This window comes from Onychostoma macrolepis, chromosome 03, assembly GCF_012432095.1.
Source record: "Onychostoma macrolepis isolate SWU-2019 chromosome 03, ASM1243209v1, whole genome shotgun sequence".
NCBI classification, from domain to species: Eukaryota; Metazoa; Chordata; class Actinopteri; order Cypriniformes; family Cyprinidae; genus Onychostoma; species Onychostoma macrolepis.
The window spans coordinates 43,151,430-43,169,548 of record NC_081157.1 but is presented as its reverse complement, the minus strand read 5'-3'; the positions used below and the strand labels follow the sequence as shown (position 1 = coordinate 43,169,548).

General features: G+C 38.1%; 1 protein-coding gene across 1 annotated transcript in view; it reads left to right on the top strand.

Annotated features, from left to right (window-relative positions):
- Positions 1-646: 646 nt before the first annotated feature.
- Positions 647-18,119, top strand: part of rapgefl1 (Rap guanine nucleotide exchange factor (GEF)-like 1) — a 42,378-nt gene continuing 24,905 nt past the window's right edge. Inside the window, exon 1 of the mRNA XM_058770781.1 lies at positions 647-1,677. Within this exon, the coding sequence (XP_058626764.1) occupies positions 1,296-1,677 (382 nt within the window). The 5' untranslated portion in view covers positions 647-1,295. The remainder of the gene's footprint in view (positions 1,678-18,119) is intronic.

Sequence of the window (18,119 nt, the reverse complement as noted above, 5' to 3'; positions counted from 1 at the left end):
TTTTCTTAGTGTGAAGACCAATTTAATAATCGGAGTACCTTTTCCACTATAAAGATTTTTTTTGTGCAATGGAAAGCTTCCGTGGGTGTTAAAGTGTCTTCATGGAACCACATGCCAATAAAATAACCACATTAGAAATAGGCTACAATAACAGTTTAAGTTTTCATTAGCTTACAACCTAAAGTAGGTTCAGCAGGTAGGCTACAGTAGACTAAATATTACTTTGAACTAAATATTAATTTAAACAGTTTAGGGGTAATAATAGCCTTTTAACTAATTGAATCTGTCGCATATAAACATTGCGATATCTAGACACATAGCACAAATTTAACAGTGGCATTGTTACCAATAAAGTAAACAGTTGAACAATTCTTCAATATTATCGATACCACGTGTAATGTCACATTTTGTCGTGGATGATTAAAACAGATGGAAACGCGTCTTCAAATACTCAGTCTTTGAGGGTTGATCGGTGTTAGTAGGCTATATGAGCTTGTGACTGCAATTGCTGCGATTCAAAGCAATTGAGCTATATCTCCTGACACCACCAATAACACACGCACTCAGCTGCAGAGAAGGCGGGTGGAGAGAGAGAGAGAGAGAGAGAGAGAGGTGTGTGTAGTCTGTACTGTAGATGTGAGAGCGACGGAGCGCAGTATTTGTGCGGACTCGAGGCGCAGAGACACTCGGTACCGTGAGAGAAAACCAAATACGGATTCCACTGAACCGGACAGGGACCTCCAGACGCGAAATCCTCATCAGCATCGAGTCGCGTTTCCTTCAGACCTGCTGCGGTAGAGGCGATTCATTTATATGGTCCAGCATCTTGGCATAGACTGATTTATATGCATATGCATTTTTAAGATATATGCCTATACCTGCTGCTGTTTTCATCTTTTGTGCGTGATTATTCGTCTAATTAACTCATCGATCAAGGCTTCGTTGACAGTGGCAATGGTAGTAGTACACACATAGCCTTCTTCTCGTGCTGAAGGACTGCAGTGGAGGACGGGTTTCCCTGGGATACGTTTGGTTTTTTCTTTTTTTTCTTAGCGGTGTAGTAAGGACTCGATCAGCATCCACTTGTGTAACGGGAACACTGAACATGGCCGTGTTTTATTCTTGACACCTTAACACAAACGGAGAAGAATTTCAGGCGTTTTCCAAACCGCGCTGGGATCCAGCATTATCCGGCTATGATGTAGACGCTCACGTCCATACGGTCATCATCAGTGTTCATTATTGAGTATTAATTAGGATCAACCCAGGGCCTTCTTGCGATTTCTGTCATCAAAATGCCGGCTGGAATGAAGCCTCTTGAAAAATTCTTGAAGAAACAGACCAATGCGCTCACTCGGGCGGGTGGTTTTGGGGAGAAGGCCACCGGCACCGGGGCATCCAGGCGGCGGGCCAGCCTGTCCCGTGTGGTGCCGTTCTTCAGGGAGACGTCTCCCGAGAGCGGCCCGGCGAGGGAGGTGTTCAGCCCGGAGACCGAAGAAGCCCCGTGCTGGCCCTCCGCCACTGCGGACATCAGGAGTCCGTCGCTGTCCAGCGACGAGCAAAGCTCCGAGGCGAGTCTGGACACGAACTGGACCCCGCTGCCCGCGGACACCGCGGAGAACCTGGCGCTGGCGCTGCTGGACAGCGTGGCGGGAAAGCGGTACACCACCTGCACAGGTGAGACGAGTCCACACTGATCATGCTCCACTCACAAATCTTCTCTAGCGGGTCGTTTGCTGGAGAACATCGTAACATCGTTTCTTTGCGTTGCTATGGCGCACTGTGGTGGGTTTCAATAATAATCGTTTACGCAAGGCCTGGCTGTCGCGATTATCGGCTGATCGCTATTTTTTTTCTTCGCTATTATTGTGCGCTTTAAATTCACTTTCTCTTTATCTTTACTTAGTTCGAGGATTGCACGAATGTGACGAATTTATCTTAGACATAAATTAATCTACTGCATAATATTTCAATTAAGTTGGATTAACGCGAAAGAAAAATGTTTCAAACATTTGTATACGTTTTAATATTCTAGCTACATATTTGTTTACGAAGCCTCAAAGGAAACACACATTATATGATTCCAGCAAGTTTAATGTGAATAAGTAGCCTAACTTTTTCATAAGATGTGCTTGTATGTTTACAAAGAAAGTGACATGAACAAATACATCGTGAATCGCTATTATTTTTTATGGAAATTTGCTGGATAAAATGTCGCAATCAATGCTATTGAGTTACTCCGTAACGTTTGTAGCCTACAAGATTAAATTGGCCGTTTTGTCACGTCTTGTAATTTTTTGTCTTTTTGTGTCATGTCACAAAATGTTTTTAAGGTGTTAAAAACAAAAACTAAAAAAAATAACAACTAAAAGTTAAAAACCATTTAACTTAATAAAATAAACATTAAAGGGAACAAAACATTTTACTTAGGGAATGTGGTGCTTTGGAGTAAATTATTATATTCAACAAGGAAAAAAATGCAAAACATTAATTATATTTAAATTTACTTGATTAAAGTGTGAAAGTGGGTATGTCGAACCAGACTATAAAGTTGGAATAAATATAATCAAACTGGCTTCCTTAAATCTTCTCGCCTCACAGCTGCATTTTCGGGGAAACTTGTTTCTGTGTAAACAGAATCACACTTGACAACTAGTTGTCTGTTATGTAATATAATGCGGTAGCACTTCTGTTATTTACTTTAGTCACTATCCCTATGGATACAGATGTTATTACAAAAAATTAGTTCATACAGACAGTAGCTATTTGAGCCATAAGAACAACACAGTTTGAGTTTCACACCATTGAGGAAAATAAATCTTCTTGTAGCCATGATTATATGATCTATAAATGCATTTCATAGCCTCTTTATTTCACAGAAATGTGGCTCGACAGTGGGCCACTGCATTCTAGACAGGCAGTCAAGTCCAGTCGTAAACCTTGAGTTTCATTGAGCACTGACAACATTTAAAAGGTCACATCAAAAGGTCACAAATAGTGATGTAATAAAACAAAGTGCTTTCACATTTGTCAATAACAGACCCAATCACTAAATGAGGAACTGGCTGGGGAATATCTTCAAACAGGGCGGTGCTAGGGTATTTCCTTGGCAGTGGGAAATTTATGTCAAGAGAATGAAAATATTAAATGTTTCAATGGTATTTTCCTTTGTGTCTTTCCTCAAATTGGTGTTATGGATGTTTCATGAACCGACAAGCCACTGACACCCACAAACAGCACTGAGCACCTGTATGCAGAAAACACCAGGAACGAATCAATTCCTGTTCCAAGTGAGGGGATTTCTATTGTAGTGTCAGACAAAGGACGCTTTACAGGGAAATGACAAGCTGTGATGTGTTGTGATGGGAATGGGGTGTCTTTAACAAGTGCATACATGTTACCTGTTCCTGTAAGTCCCAGGACTTGTATGCTATGAGGAATGGCTCTCCCACACATTCATTGGCAGTGATGCTTTGCAGCCACAGTGCAGCAGTTCGCACTGCACATGTGCATTAGAGTGTTTTTGTGAAGTAACCATGGAAACTGGAGGGATTTCGACAGTATGCCGGTGCATAAAGAGAGAATTATGCTTGATGTGAAATCGTTGGCCAGACGGTCCATTTGCCTTGGTTCAATGCATTATTAGGATATTCGGTTACTAATAAAATGTCCCGTATTTATAGACAAGGTAAATTCATGATGATGGATAGTTTAGTTGAGTTTTTTTCTTTTCTTTTCATTTCTTTGGACTGTTCTACCTGTGTGAATAGTAGAAAGGTGAGGAAACGTTTATACGCACATCAAGCTAAATTGAGGTAGACTATGTGTAATAAAGCAAAAGCTAAAAACCCAGAGGCATTTGAAGGACATGCAGAATTTGAAGTCTTTAGTTGGAATTTTGCATCAAAACTGAATTTCCTTCATTTGTAAATGTGGCTTGAAATATTACACTAATGATTCAGAATCAAAAACGCATTCTGTGTGAGCCCTTGATAACCTATAAACTGAAGCCTCGACCTAAACTGTCATTCATTTTGGACACTTGACAGCTCATGCCTCTCTTTCTCCATTGGAGGCAATTTTAAGCAATTTATCTTGAACCTCTGCTCATCTAGAACAGATCAGAGAGATTGAAATGAGACATTTGGCCTCATTCTCAACCTGCTTTACTTTTTTATGTGAAGGGGGATGCCTTGCCTCTAGATAAAACTGACATTTTCTCTGCAGTTTGTCATTATTGAGGCCCGGGAAATTTTGAAAAAGTGCCACTAATCCTGGATTAGCCAACAATGGGCTTGCAATTTGTCTCATCTGGTGTTGTTGTCCATGGAGTGACTGTGGATTACGGACTGAGGGAAGTCCACTGATCCAGGGTCAAGAGTTAACACACTGAAATAAGACACTGCTTGCATATCAGTCCTGATGCACAGTCAATTCATCAGCGTTAAGACAAACAGCACAGCTGTTGACCGAATGAGACAGATGCACTTTGTAGATGCTTCTACATTTTGCATCCCATCTTTGCAAGTTAAAATGACTTTGAAATAACCTATACATAAAAATAATGGTTCCAAATGCCATAGAAGAACCATTTTGGATTCCCCAAAGAACCTTTCAGTGATTACCAATGTAAGAAGAACATTTTTCCAGTATATAAAGAGCCATTTGTGCAATAGACAGATTCCATGGATGTCAAAGGTTCTTCCTGTAAACATCAATGCCAATTAAGAAACTGTATTTATTTTTTATATACCTGTATGTCTTGGGTTTTATATGTGGAATACAGGATTCTCAGGAACCTAATTTAGTGCTCTTCCAAGACAACACACCTACAAAACAGCTTTATCTCTGGAATGTGCACGGACACCTCATGAGTGTGTGTAATGACTGCAGTGTGTAATGGAGTGATTCAGTAGGGCTCATTGAACCGAGATTAGCAAGTTGATCATTACATAACTTTGTTTACCTTTAGCCCTTCCAGTTGTGAGCCAGAGGCAACAGTAGTTCTGTTGGCTGGCGTGTCAGAACAAAGTTCCAGTGGGCAGGGCAAGAGCAGTGTAATGACTATGTGATTCGTTAGTAGTGGTAGTTGCCAGTTTTTGGGAAATTTTCTTCCACTTTCACATGCAGAGAGGAGTGGCTTGTACCGTCATGCATTAATGTTTTTGCTGTCAACAAAAATGTCCTGTTGTGATAATGGTTTTGTTTATTAAAAGGTTTGGAATGTTTAGCATGTTAACTCAGGTTGCCCCTCCCGGTAGATGATGTAACTATACCATTTGGCTGCAATGTACTGTCTTAAAAACAAAGGCTCCAAAAGGGTGTTTTTGCAGTGATGCTATAGAACCATTTTTGGTTCTCAAAAGAATCTTTCAGTGAACAGTTCCTAAATGAACCATTTTGAAGCAGATTTAAAAAAATCTAAAGAACCTTTTTCGACTATAAAGAAGCTTTCTGCATTTGAAAGGTTTCATGGAAGTTCAAGGTTCATAGAACTGATGATGCCAATAAAGAATCTTTATTTTTAAGAGTGTACATCACATTGTCTTATTAACTAGTCAGTTGATTAACTGATTTAAGTTACACAGTTAAGCTGTAAGAGTCTGAGATGCATTAAAAAGAACCAGTTCATTAGAGTCATACATTTGATAATCAGACTGCACAGTTTGCGCTGTGTGTTTTTGATTTACTAAAAATAATCGACTCAAATGAATCACTCGTTCAGGACAACTTGCATATCAGTCGCGATGCATAGTCAATTCATCAGCCTTAAAGGATTAGTTCACTTTCAAATTAAAATTTCTCGATAATTTACTCACCCCTATGTCATCCAAGATGTTTACAACTTGGATGACTCTGACAACTTGCATATCTGTCCTGATGCACAGCACACCTTTCATTGCATTGTTTGATTTACTGTAATTGACACTGATTGCGTTGTCTGTTTTGTGCTGTGATTTCACTCAAGTAGCATCGTTGTGGCGTCACTGTATATCCACACAGGCGGAATAATGTATGTGTGAAAACCACGAACGAAGCCAAATGTCATTCTGTATTTTTTAAATAATGAATGAAAATTCGTTCTCGGTTCCAGTCATACTCTTAAAAGCCTTTCACATTTCAAAATAGTTGGTAGTGAAGGTTTGGTTCCGTGTGCGTTCTTGTGGTGTCAATCAGCATTTTCATGACGTCATTTTCCTGTGGTTGCACAGTGATGGCATTTGCAGCTCAGAAGATTGGCTCAAAAAGTTCTGTAGTCATATGCACAAAGATGTCTTCGGGTATTATTATATCTGATTTGCTTTTTCATCAAAAGCAAATGAAGGCATATGAAGATGTAGGTAGTCTCTGGACTGAGGCCTGGTTGTATAAGGACCACCCCACTCTCCACGTGCTACTTTCCTGTGGGCCGAAACTATCCTGAGGGTGTTTTAAAGAATCTTCAGCAAGAGAGCAAGAGTGAAGAAAGAAAGAAATGCATGGAGGGAGAGAGAGAAAAGTGCAATCGGAGAGAGTGTATTTGTGTAGGAGGAATGCTGGCATTTTTCTTTCTTTTGAAAAGAGTGAGGGATTAGAGTGGAATGGCTGCCCACTCACTGGCCTCCCTTTGCAAGGTTTTACATAACATCATGAGGAAAAGTGAGATATCTCTCTTTCGTTCTGCGTCTATCACCCTCTCGCCCCTCTCCTTCTTGATCCTTAATGGTTAGCCCACTCATTTTGTGCTTATCCACGCACCTGGGCAGCGCTCTGTTGAAGAGCAGCTACGGTGTCCACCTCGACTTTGTGCTTTTTGAATATGTTTATTTTGATGTATGTTAATGCTGCAGAACTGATGTATTTGTGGAGGGGGTGGTAGTATACAGTAGGGTATTTTCAAGTGCTTGTTATATTGTGTGATATATGTGACTCGTTTGCACTGTTCCTGCATAGGCAACTTGGGTAACTTTTGCCACAACTCAACGTTCACTAAGCAACTAGAGCTCACAGTAGATTCCAATACAGTTTGGCATTATCTTCTCTAAAAAGAAAAATATTTTTTTATGCGTTTGATAGAAGCTTTTATATAAAATGACTTTTGTTGCATTTAGTGTACACATTTGATCAGTTAATGCAAACCCATGCAAATAGAGCTTGCTGCACAACACAAGATCCAGGGGGCGTGGATGGATCCACATCTAGGGGGTGGAGATTGGTAGGTTTAGGGGTGGAGATGGGTGGGTTTAGGGATCAGGGGGTAGAGACGGGTAGGTTTAAGTATATGTAAGGTGGGAGGAGTTGGATCTAGATCCAACAACGCCCCCTGGATCTCGTGTTCTGCAGCGAATAATGGAATATTCAGTATTATTTCACAAACATTACAAAAACGTTACATGTCAAAATACTCTGAACATGGCAAAATACATGTCAAAAAGTTCTAAAACATTAGACATCCAACTAAAACATTTCAGAAAAAAAAAACATTCCATGAATGATGTATATGTGCTAACATTTTGAAGTCCAGATCACTTTGAATGAACATTCTGATAACATTACTGGAAGAATGTTTGCTCATAACTTTGAGAGAACCTTGCAAGAACATTAGCACATTAGTTCTGAGAATGTCCCCAAATGTTGGAGAAAATAGTTCATTTTAATTTGTATTGAACCTTTTAATCAATATTTTACAGTGCTGCACAAAATATATTTAGAATCCACCATCTTGGACTTACTTTTTCTCTGAGCTCGGCACAGTGCATTTTGGGATTGCCTTTGGATGCATGTAGTGCTGCCTTAGAATTTAGTGGAGAAACTTTTTTTTTTTTTCCAAATAAATGTTTTTGGATGCTATTTTCTCCATGTTATGAAATGGATATTTGTGTGAGCATACTGGGTCCTCCTAGTCCTCTTAGCAGAAATGCTCCTGTGTGAAGGAGCCTCTCTCAGTCTCAGCACCTGTTCACATGGCAACTGGCACCTTCAAAGGGGGTGGATGTGTAGGAAGATGAGGTAAATGGAAGGAGGGAACAGAGGGAGAAGTGGAAAGCAAGTGTTAGAATTATGCAGTTTTAGGGCACGTTATGAATTGAATTGGAAACATGTTGAGCGCAGGCTAAATTGCTCTTCGACGCCCCTAGTAAATTGTGTTAACCAACTCTTAAAGGGGTCATATAATGGTACATGCACTTTTACAAGTTGATTGTACTGAAATGTGTGTTAGCAGTGCCTGTACACAACCATCATAAAATGATAAAAATCCATCCAGTGTTTTTTTTTTAATCTCCTTATTTGTTTTACCCTGTCTCAAATCAAGCCGTTCGACCGTGTGACGCCACACGGTCGGACGCCCCTCCCACGATGGTTGATTGACAGCAGTGTTTCAACACAGACCCACCCTTGCTCGTGAGCGAGCTGTCAATCATAGTCCGCGCGTCATTGTTGATATACGCTGGAGCTGTCTATGAGCAGAATGGCGTCTAAGCGATTGTGGTGTTCTGTTCTCGGGTGCAATAATGAACACAGCAGTCATTTTGATGTTCCTAAGTCCGAACCGCTGAAGACACATGGCTGAGTTTTGCTTTTGAAGGGAATATTCCCCATGAGCAACGTCAATGTTTTCATGTTTGCGCGAATCATTTTTCACCAGACTGCTTTATAAATGAAGGTCAGTATAAAGCTGGTTTTGCTAAGAAGCTGCTCCTGAAAAAAGAATCGGTACCAACTATTCGTGTTCCTGCTGAACCTCCAGAAGAAGTGAGTGTAACGTTTAATTAACCTTTATATTAATCTTTATATTAATCTTTGCAAATCGCTAGCACGCTTCACGATGTATGTAGATAACGTTACGCATCACTGACAAGCCTACATTTACCGAATTTATTTTTCATGACCATTAGCTGTAACATCAATCTGTCAATGAACTAACGTATCAGTAAACACATAGCGTTCGTATCTCACTACTCTACCCGACAGTACACACAAAAATAGATAAAAGTGACATTACGTTAACCAACCATTCAGAAACGTCCCGTTCGAGCCTTAATTGTCGAACTTCTTGGGCCGTCATCCTGTTCCGGTCCGACTCGGTTCGAATTGATACGGTTGCACAGTATCCTCAGAGACTCCCGCTGCCATTCTTCAAAATATACCCTCAACTGTTGTCAAGGCAACACTCCACGTGTGTTGTGTCAAAAACGCCCCACAGAACAGAGGGGCGGGGCGAGCAAAGCTCACTAGCATTTAAAAACACACGCACTAAAACGGTGTGCTGAAAACAGAGCTGTTTTTGAGCAGGTAAAATGAGTGTTTTCTTACAATACTAATGAGAATTTTTAATTAAAGTATATTACAAACTTTCAATTTAGACCCTAAAGAATCATATTAGCTTGTACAAAAATGTCATTATATGACCCCTTTAAAGATTTTTTTAAATGTTTTAAAACGTTTTTGTTATATATTTGTGTTTATGTATATATGCACTACTGTTTAAAAGTTTGCTGTTGGTAAGATCTGCTTTGAAAAAAGTCTCCTATGGTCATCAAGGTTACATTTATTTGATCAAAAATACAGTAAAAGTAGTAATATTGTGAATTTTTTTGTACAATTTAAAAGTACAAAAGTCTTCAGTGTCACGTGATCCTTTAGAAATCTAATATGCTGATTTGTTGCTCAAGAAACACTTATTATTATTATTATTATTAATGTTGAAAACAGCTGTGCTGCTTAATATTTTTGTGGAAACTGTGATGTTTTTTCAGGATGAATTGAAGAATTTTTGATGAATACAAAGTTAAAAAAGTGAAAGTGAAGCGACGTGTGGCCAAGTATGGTGTCCCATACTCGGGATGTATGCTCTGCATTTAACCCATCTAAGAGTGTGCGCACACACACACACACACACACACCGGAGCAGTGGGCAGCCAATGCTGCGGCGCCCGGGGAGCAGTTGGGGGTTTGGTGCTTTGCTCAAGGGTCTCACCTCAGTCGTGGTATTGAAGGTGGAGAGAGCGCTGGTTCACTCCCCCCACCTACAATCCCTGTCGGACCTGAGACTCGAACCCACAACCTTCGAGTTACAAGTCCCAAAAAACAGTATTTGTTTTTGCCTTTACTGTCACACTTGATTCATTTAATGTATCCGTCGATATATATGTGAGTGTGTGTGTGTGTGTGTTAATGTTCAATCCGAACCTAAGGAAAGTGCACAAGCAGTCCACTGTTGCTATGGTCACCTCATCAGATGAACGCTATTTCGGGTTGCGAGTGTCTATTTACCGCAAGGTGAAAATTCGTACTTATATCAACTTGCGATCTTACTTTTGTGGTTACTGACTTTTGAAAACTCTGGTGACATACATATATTCAAAACAAATAATCTTTTTGTTTTGACCTTTTGGTGGGTCATGTCTTGTTTCAAGCATCATACTCCCTTTGCAAACCCCCATAATTCATGCCTTGATTTTACTGCAGAATATCACACTCTGGCTACATAGACATAATTTTTGAAAGCGATTATAAGGCGCCACTTCTGATCTCTCTCTCTCCGCTCTTTTCATTCTGCATTACAAAAACAGCATTGCAGTCAGTGCAAGTCAGAGGCTGAATCAAACCATAGCAAATGCGCCACGTGACGCCCCTTTGAAGTGACAGCAGAGGTTGCTCTTTTTCACCACGCAGTTTGCACACTCAAACACACCACGTGCACACGCACACACAGATGGCCTCGAGCTCCCGGATCAGTGGCTTGACCGACAGCCCTAATAACAGCCTGAAAACAGCCTCCTGCTTGCTAGAGAGAAGGATGTGATTAGCACATAGTGATCACTCCCACCAAGAAGCAGTCGCACATGGAAAGCCTCCTTCCGAAGCAGCTTACCAAAGAAGATACAGACCCTTCGAGCAGCTTCTCATGCTTTTAGATCACAGACATAAACAGTAATGCATAAAGCGACGAGCGTAGGGAGGAGTGATATCAATCACGGCACACTATAATGGCGATGGAGTTAATTCGTTTAGTTCTTTCACTCTAGTTTTCTTCACTCCGTTTAGAAACAGAGCCATAGAGGAGCTTTTAGCTTTGATGATCATCTTAATCAAACAAGATGCTATTTTCAAGTATTGGGGCCATTCTTGCTGTGACGATAGGCTGGGTGTCTGATCTCTCTTCGCCTGTGGGAAAAAGAGCCATGGGAGGCAGCAAGTGACACATTTTTCATAAGAAAGTTTACAAACACAGGCTGGCTTGAGGATATTTACTATGTATATGGCCTTGAGGTGTGTGATAACCTTTTAAAAATAACAGGATTTGACATTATACCCAATTCTCTTTCTTAGTAAATGGTTTTATTGTTTATGATTCATCAGGGAACATTATAGGATATTTTTATTATCTTTATTGTTGTCACTGAAAATACAACTTTCTGCAGCACAAAAATGACTTTTCTGTTGATGTAACCAAGACCATGCATGGACAGGGAAAACTAATATTAAGCAATAATATATATATGGCTGCATTTATTTGCGTAAAAACAGTAATTTTGACAGTAATATTGTGAAATATTATTAAAATTTTAAAAAGTTGTTTTCTGTTTGAATATATTTTAAAATATAATTTATTCCTGTGATGCAAAGCTGAATTTTCAGTATCATTACTCCAGTCTTCAGCGTCACATGATCCTTCAGAAATCATTCTAATATGCTGATTTGTTGCTCAAGAAATATTTCTTGTTATCAATATTGAAAACTGTTGTTCAGGATTGTTTTATGAATATAAAAGTCAAAAGCTCAACATTTATTTGAAATAGTAAACATTTGAAACACAAAAAAAAAGTATTAATTTCTCTAAAAAAAAAAAAAAAAATATTACTGACCCTAAACTTTTGAATGGTATACATACATTAGAGTCTGAATAAATGTTCATACCATCTTTACACATTCACACATTTGAGTTCAATAAATGCTGCAAGAAAATTTGCAAAATGCCTCGAGTAATAGCAGCATCAACCCTCTGCCTCCAGTATTATCACATAATTTGAGAGCTCGGTTGTGCACATGGCATAGGCCAACAAAAGGGTGCAAAATGAATCCATTACCTCTGCTGTGGGTTTGGATTTGTTTGCATGGGTGTTCACTGATATTCTTGTTGAGATCTGTTGTGTCGTGCTTTCATGTGGGCACATCTTGGACTGATGTTGTTGAGCTATTAGAACTACACCTCTCTCATTTTCATCTTATGTAATACCAGTCGCAGAGGTTTCAAATAATTTCTCCCGTCTGACCAGAGAACAGACTTTAAAAATGCTTTTTGTGAGTCCTGATCTAGGAACAATCTCTCCTGGGGCCAGTTTGAACTGGGTTAGACCTAAAAAAGTGGCATGCTTCTAAATTCAGCAAGCTCTGCTTTAGTTTACAGGCCGTAAGGTGTTTTTTTGTGCTAGGCTGGTGGCTTGACATGGACTCTTTCTTGCTTTTGTCTCGCTTTTGCGCATGTATTTTCACTTGCACCTGCTTTCTTCTTTCCAAACTGTATGGGAAGTTTTCACCACGAGCATTCATTTCAAAGGATTGTTTCAGGAATAGCAGCGGTCCTCCAGTGGCGTTTGTGTATTTACTTATAGTTGGCGGCCCGCCAGAGGAGATTTGCATGTGAATGATGGTGTTTTGTGTTACGAGCCAAAGAAAAGATGGGAGTTGAAGGGTGAAATGCCTCCCAGAACGGACGGATTTTGTGCAGGGGGGTCGAGATAAAACAGATACGAAGAACAAGCACATACAGCCTCAGAGAATGAGCAGAGACCTTCAAAACACACACGAATGCACACACACGGTGCGTCATGCCAAAAGGCACCAACGTGAGCGAGGGAGAGATGAAGAAAAGACGGTGTGAGGAAGAGAAAGGAAAGCATGCGTGGGTAGTGGGGGGTTTAGATGTGATAAGGCCTCCATGGTAACGGAATGTCTATCATGGTTTATGTAACGCCACCCCGGTCCTCTCCATTACGCTCTCCTGAAATCCCAATCTCACATCTCCAGCTGATTACTATCTACATTGACCACATCCGTGCAGCTGGGACGCTCAGCCCCGTATATTGAGCGTGAACCCCCGTGACCCCTAACCTGGAGGTGTCCCAGTGTCTAAAAAACATTTATATATGACAACGAAATATTTTCTTTTAGCAGACCTGAAGGAGTTCTTTATGTTTCATTTAAGTATGTGTTGATAGTGGTTGGCCAATTATAATTAATCTTTAGCTCTTTTTATAAGGTTTACAAAGTCTAAATGCATTAATATGATTAAGTTCAAGTTAGCTTTATTGTCAATCCGCTATATGCGTAAATGGAGACTGGTGTTAAAGGAATTGTCTACATGCATAGTCAGTCTGTAGTGAAATATATAATATGTGACTCTGGACCACAAAACCAGTCTTAAGTGTAAATTTTTTGAAATAAGATAATAAATAAGCTTTCCATTGATGTATGGTTTGTTAGAATCGGACAATATTTGGCTGAGATACAACTATTTCAAAATCAGGAATCTGAGGGTGCAAAAAAATCCAAATATTGAGAAAATCGCATTTAAAGTTGTCCAATTGAAGTTCTTAGCAATGCATATTACTAATAAAAAATGAAGTTTTGATATATTTACGGTAAGAAATTTACAAAATATCTTCATGGAACATAATCTTAACTTAATATCCTTATGATTTTTGGCATAAAAGAAAAATGGATAATTTTGACCCATACAATGTATTTTTGGCTATTGCTACAAATATACCCAGCGACTTAAGACTGGTTTTGTGGTCCAGGGTCACATATAATATCTAAAAACAAAAAGTATGTAATAATTTCCATTTTTATTTGTTTTGATTTGCCCTAAAATATGGAAGACCCATGTAATGTACGATTTCATAGAGAAATCTCAGACTTCTGACCACAAACTTTGCTATCTTGGCAATTCTGAGCACAGTTTGAGAAATGATTGGGAATAAAAACTTATTAGAAACTCTAGAGAGGCACTTGTGAGATTGCTGGGATTTAATTAAAGGGATAGTTCACTCGAAAATGATAATTCTGTCATCTTTTACTTCTCATGTGGATCCAAACCTTTATGACTTTTTTTTATTCTGTGAAACATAAAAGAATATATATTTTTTTAAATGTCTTAGCGTTTTTTGTCCATACAATGAAAGTCAAAGGGATCCATCCAAAATGTTGTTTGAAGCTACAAGAGGCGTAGCAATAGGACAAGCAAATTGTGTAAATAGCATCTAATTTTATTGTATTGCATCTTCTATTATAAAGATATTTTTTAAATTAAAAAAAATATAAATTTATGTTCTGTTAGATGTGTTTTGACTACGTTTTGTATATTGTATAATTTTGTCTCTAGGAATTTTTTTTTTTTAGAAGGGCCTCATTGATTCATTTTGCCTTGGGCCCCCTGCACTTAATGTAGCTTCACCTCTGGTTTGGACAATGTATTTTGTGTTTTGTAGAAGATATAAAGTATACAGGTTTGAAATGGCATGAAATGTTGACAGATTTTTCATCTTTGGGTGAACTTTAAGTAAATAGTCTCCATTTGCTCTCCATGTAATCCTATTAGTATATAGGAGAAACAATTGAGATCTCAGTTGTGATTTTGAGCCTCTATGGACAGAGGAGAATAAGAGCTCTGCCCTAGTGTTAAAACTTTAAAACAAAGATTGTGAATTGAGTTTGATCCCAGTTTAGTCTCATCAAGGTCATTTTAGCTGAAACTGAAATTCTTCCAGACGGCCTTCAGCTGCACACACCCCGTTTCCTCCCATCGTCTGAAGGCAGCAGGATTATGGTGTTTTCAGTTGGCAAGAGCTTCTCTTGACCTTAAGATGAAAAGAAAGGGAGTGCTTTTCACTTGTCTGAACGATGGGTGTTCAGAACGTGTGATGGGTGTCCGTCTGAACTCTTGCATTTCGTTCTCACTGTGAGAGCATGTGCTGGTGTAGCGAATACATGTGCAGTTGCTATATTTGACAATGATTGTGTGTGTGCATGTGCTTGTGTGGGTATCTGGATGTGTGTGTGGTGTATGCATGTCGGTATCAGGGTGGGTGTTGGATTTTGCTCTATTCCCACTCTTGTCATTTAAAGAGATGCGCTTTGTGCCAATCTGGGCAGGAGATTTGCTACACTTTAAGCTCTATCATAATGTAAACTAGTGAGTTGAAAGAGGAAAATGCTTGAAAGAATGCTGGAGAATGTGGGGGCCGTCAGAGAAAGAAGGGATTAAATAAAGAAAAAAAGCATGCAAGGCGGAAAGGTGTCATATTTGCGTCTTCTGTGCCTCATCTTCATGCTGATTTATATTTCCAAGCTAAACATCAGCACTGACTAATTTACCACTAAAGGTACGTATCAAACTTTCACACAGTTAAGCCACATAGATAGTTTCTTATGACAGCCTGTTTCCACCTAAAACAGGTCACAGAGACAGAACGTAAAGTTTAACATGAGAAATAAACTCACATTTTCAGGTAAAAAGCTGCAGTTACGAGATGGTTGCAGTTGTAAGACATAAAGTTACAATTATAAGAAATAAAGTTGTAGGTCTAAGATATAGTCATGATTGTAAGATAAAGCCATAATTCTAAGAAATAAAGTTCAAGTTGTAGTTCTAAGATAAAAAGTTGCAATTAAGAGATGTAGTCACAACTGTAAAATATAAAGTTGCAATTATAAGAAATACAGTTTTAGTTCTAAGATATAAAGTCTCAGTTTAAATATATAGTCACAATTGTAAGATATAAATTTGCAATTATAAGAAATAAAGTTGCAGCTGTAAGATATAAAGTCGCAATTTAGAGAAATAGTCACAATTGGAAGATATAAAGTTGCAATTTTAAGAAATAGAGTTGTAGTTCTAAGATATAAAGTCGCAATTGAGAGATATAATCACAGTTGTAAGATATAAAGTCACAATTATAAGAAATAAAGTTGCAGTTGTAAGATATAGACACAATTCTAAGATATAAAGATGCAATTATGAAAAAATAAAGTTGCAGCTGTAAGATATAGTCAAAATTGAGAGATATAATCATGACTAAGAGATGTAAAGTTGCAAATATGAGTTGTAAGATTAAAAAGTCGCAATTATAAGAAATAAAGTTTTTGTTTTAAGATATAAAGTCGCAATTTAGAGATATAATCACAATTGTGAGAAATATAGTTGCAATTATAAGAAAGAAAGTTGCAGTTGTAAGATATAAGGTCGTAATTTAGAGAAATAGTCAAAATTGGAAGATATAAAGTTGCAATTTTAAAAAATAAAGTTGTAGTTCTAAGATATAAAGTCACAATTGAGAGATATAATCACAATTGTAAGAGATAAAGTCGCAATTATAAGAAATAAAGTTGCAGCTGTAAGATATAAAGTCAAAATTGAGAAATATAGTCACAACTGAGAGATGTAAAGTTGCAATTGAGTGTAAGTTGTAAGAATAGAAAGTTGCATTTATAAGAAATAAAGTTGCCGCTGGAGATAAAAAGCTGCAAATGAGAGATCTAAAATAACAATTATGAGAAATAAAGTTATACTTGTGCGATATAAATTTGTATTTACTAGAAATAAATGAACAGGCTTTCATAGTTCCTGCCTGTGCAAAGTGCAAAACCACATTTGCCTTTTCCTGTTTTATTGCTTTGATTTACCTTGATGTGGCAAAATTTTATTAGCATAAAACTCATCCTAAATTTGGCTCATATCTGTTGCGTCAAAGCCAAAAGTGTTGAGTAAGGACAGGTGGATGCATTAAACGCGCGTCCTGCAGTGATTCTTCACGTGATTCAGGAATTTACTTGGCTCTTTAGGGCAGTTTTGATGCTCTCAGCTAGGCATTATATGCCTGAGGGAGGCAAACAGACCCACACACTGACATAACACATGGCTCAATTACTGCTGCAGCACAAGTTATCGAGAATTATAAACTCCCACTCTAATTTAATCTCAACAGCCATGACAAATGCTAATGAAGAGAGATGGTCATTGCCCTAGAAAAGAATGCTTACATTTGACCCGAGGGCCTCCAGTCAACACACACACACGCACACACACCCCTGCTACAGTGACTAAAAGTAAAGTTGTGTGAATATATTTCACACCCTCAGCTCTGACACAACACCTCATCATTTCCTCGTCAACTTTTTATAGAACTTGTCCAGTGTGTATCTTCTGTTTGGTTACTAACATGTACCTTCAATGGTTTGTGGCTATCAGGGGTGGTAACTAACCCCGTTGACTCCTCCTCCAGTTATTCTGTTCTTGTTTTTCACACTAACTTGACTGCCTTGTCGCCGTTTCTGGCTTTGCATCCCATTTGCTTTTTTTTGTGGGTTTTACCTCGAGTCTTTTTGCCTCTGTCTCTCTGCATACGTCTGTCTGTATTTTGTCTGTGTGTCTTGCTCTCATCTTTTTTATTTCTCCTTACTCACCGCGCAGCCTCTAAAGTCAGCGTTGCCATGGCAACCGCAAAAGATCTGCAGCTGCAAAGATGTGGAAGTCTGACTCCAACGTACATATATTTTATTCAAGTATGATGTTGTGACCTCTAAAGTGGGCCGTACATGGTAAATTTGATGCAATAGGTACTATAATTGTAATAATATAATTCATATACATAAATATATAATACTAATGTTATAACAATTTTCATTAATATATATAATATATACTTTATGAAAGTAATAATATGTATATGTGCAGGAATAGCAGGAATAATAGCTATTTATTTTAATATATGTAATAATATAACTACTTATTTTAAATTCATATATATGTATATAAAGTAATACAATGCATTATATCATTCATGATTTATTTCCTTTTTATTATTTTTTCCTAACACACACACACACACACACACACACACACACACACACACACTATTTTATATAAAATACAATAATACATTGCTATTTAATATGTATGTGTATATAATTATTTTAATGATTTATTATTTTAATATACTTTAAATACTTTAATACTTTAAATTCATATATATATATATATATATATATATATATATATATATATATGTCAAGTGAAACAATTATTTATATTCTTAAAAATATATAATACAATAATAGGCAGGTGTGCATGTGAC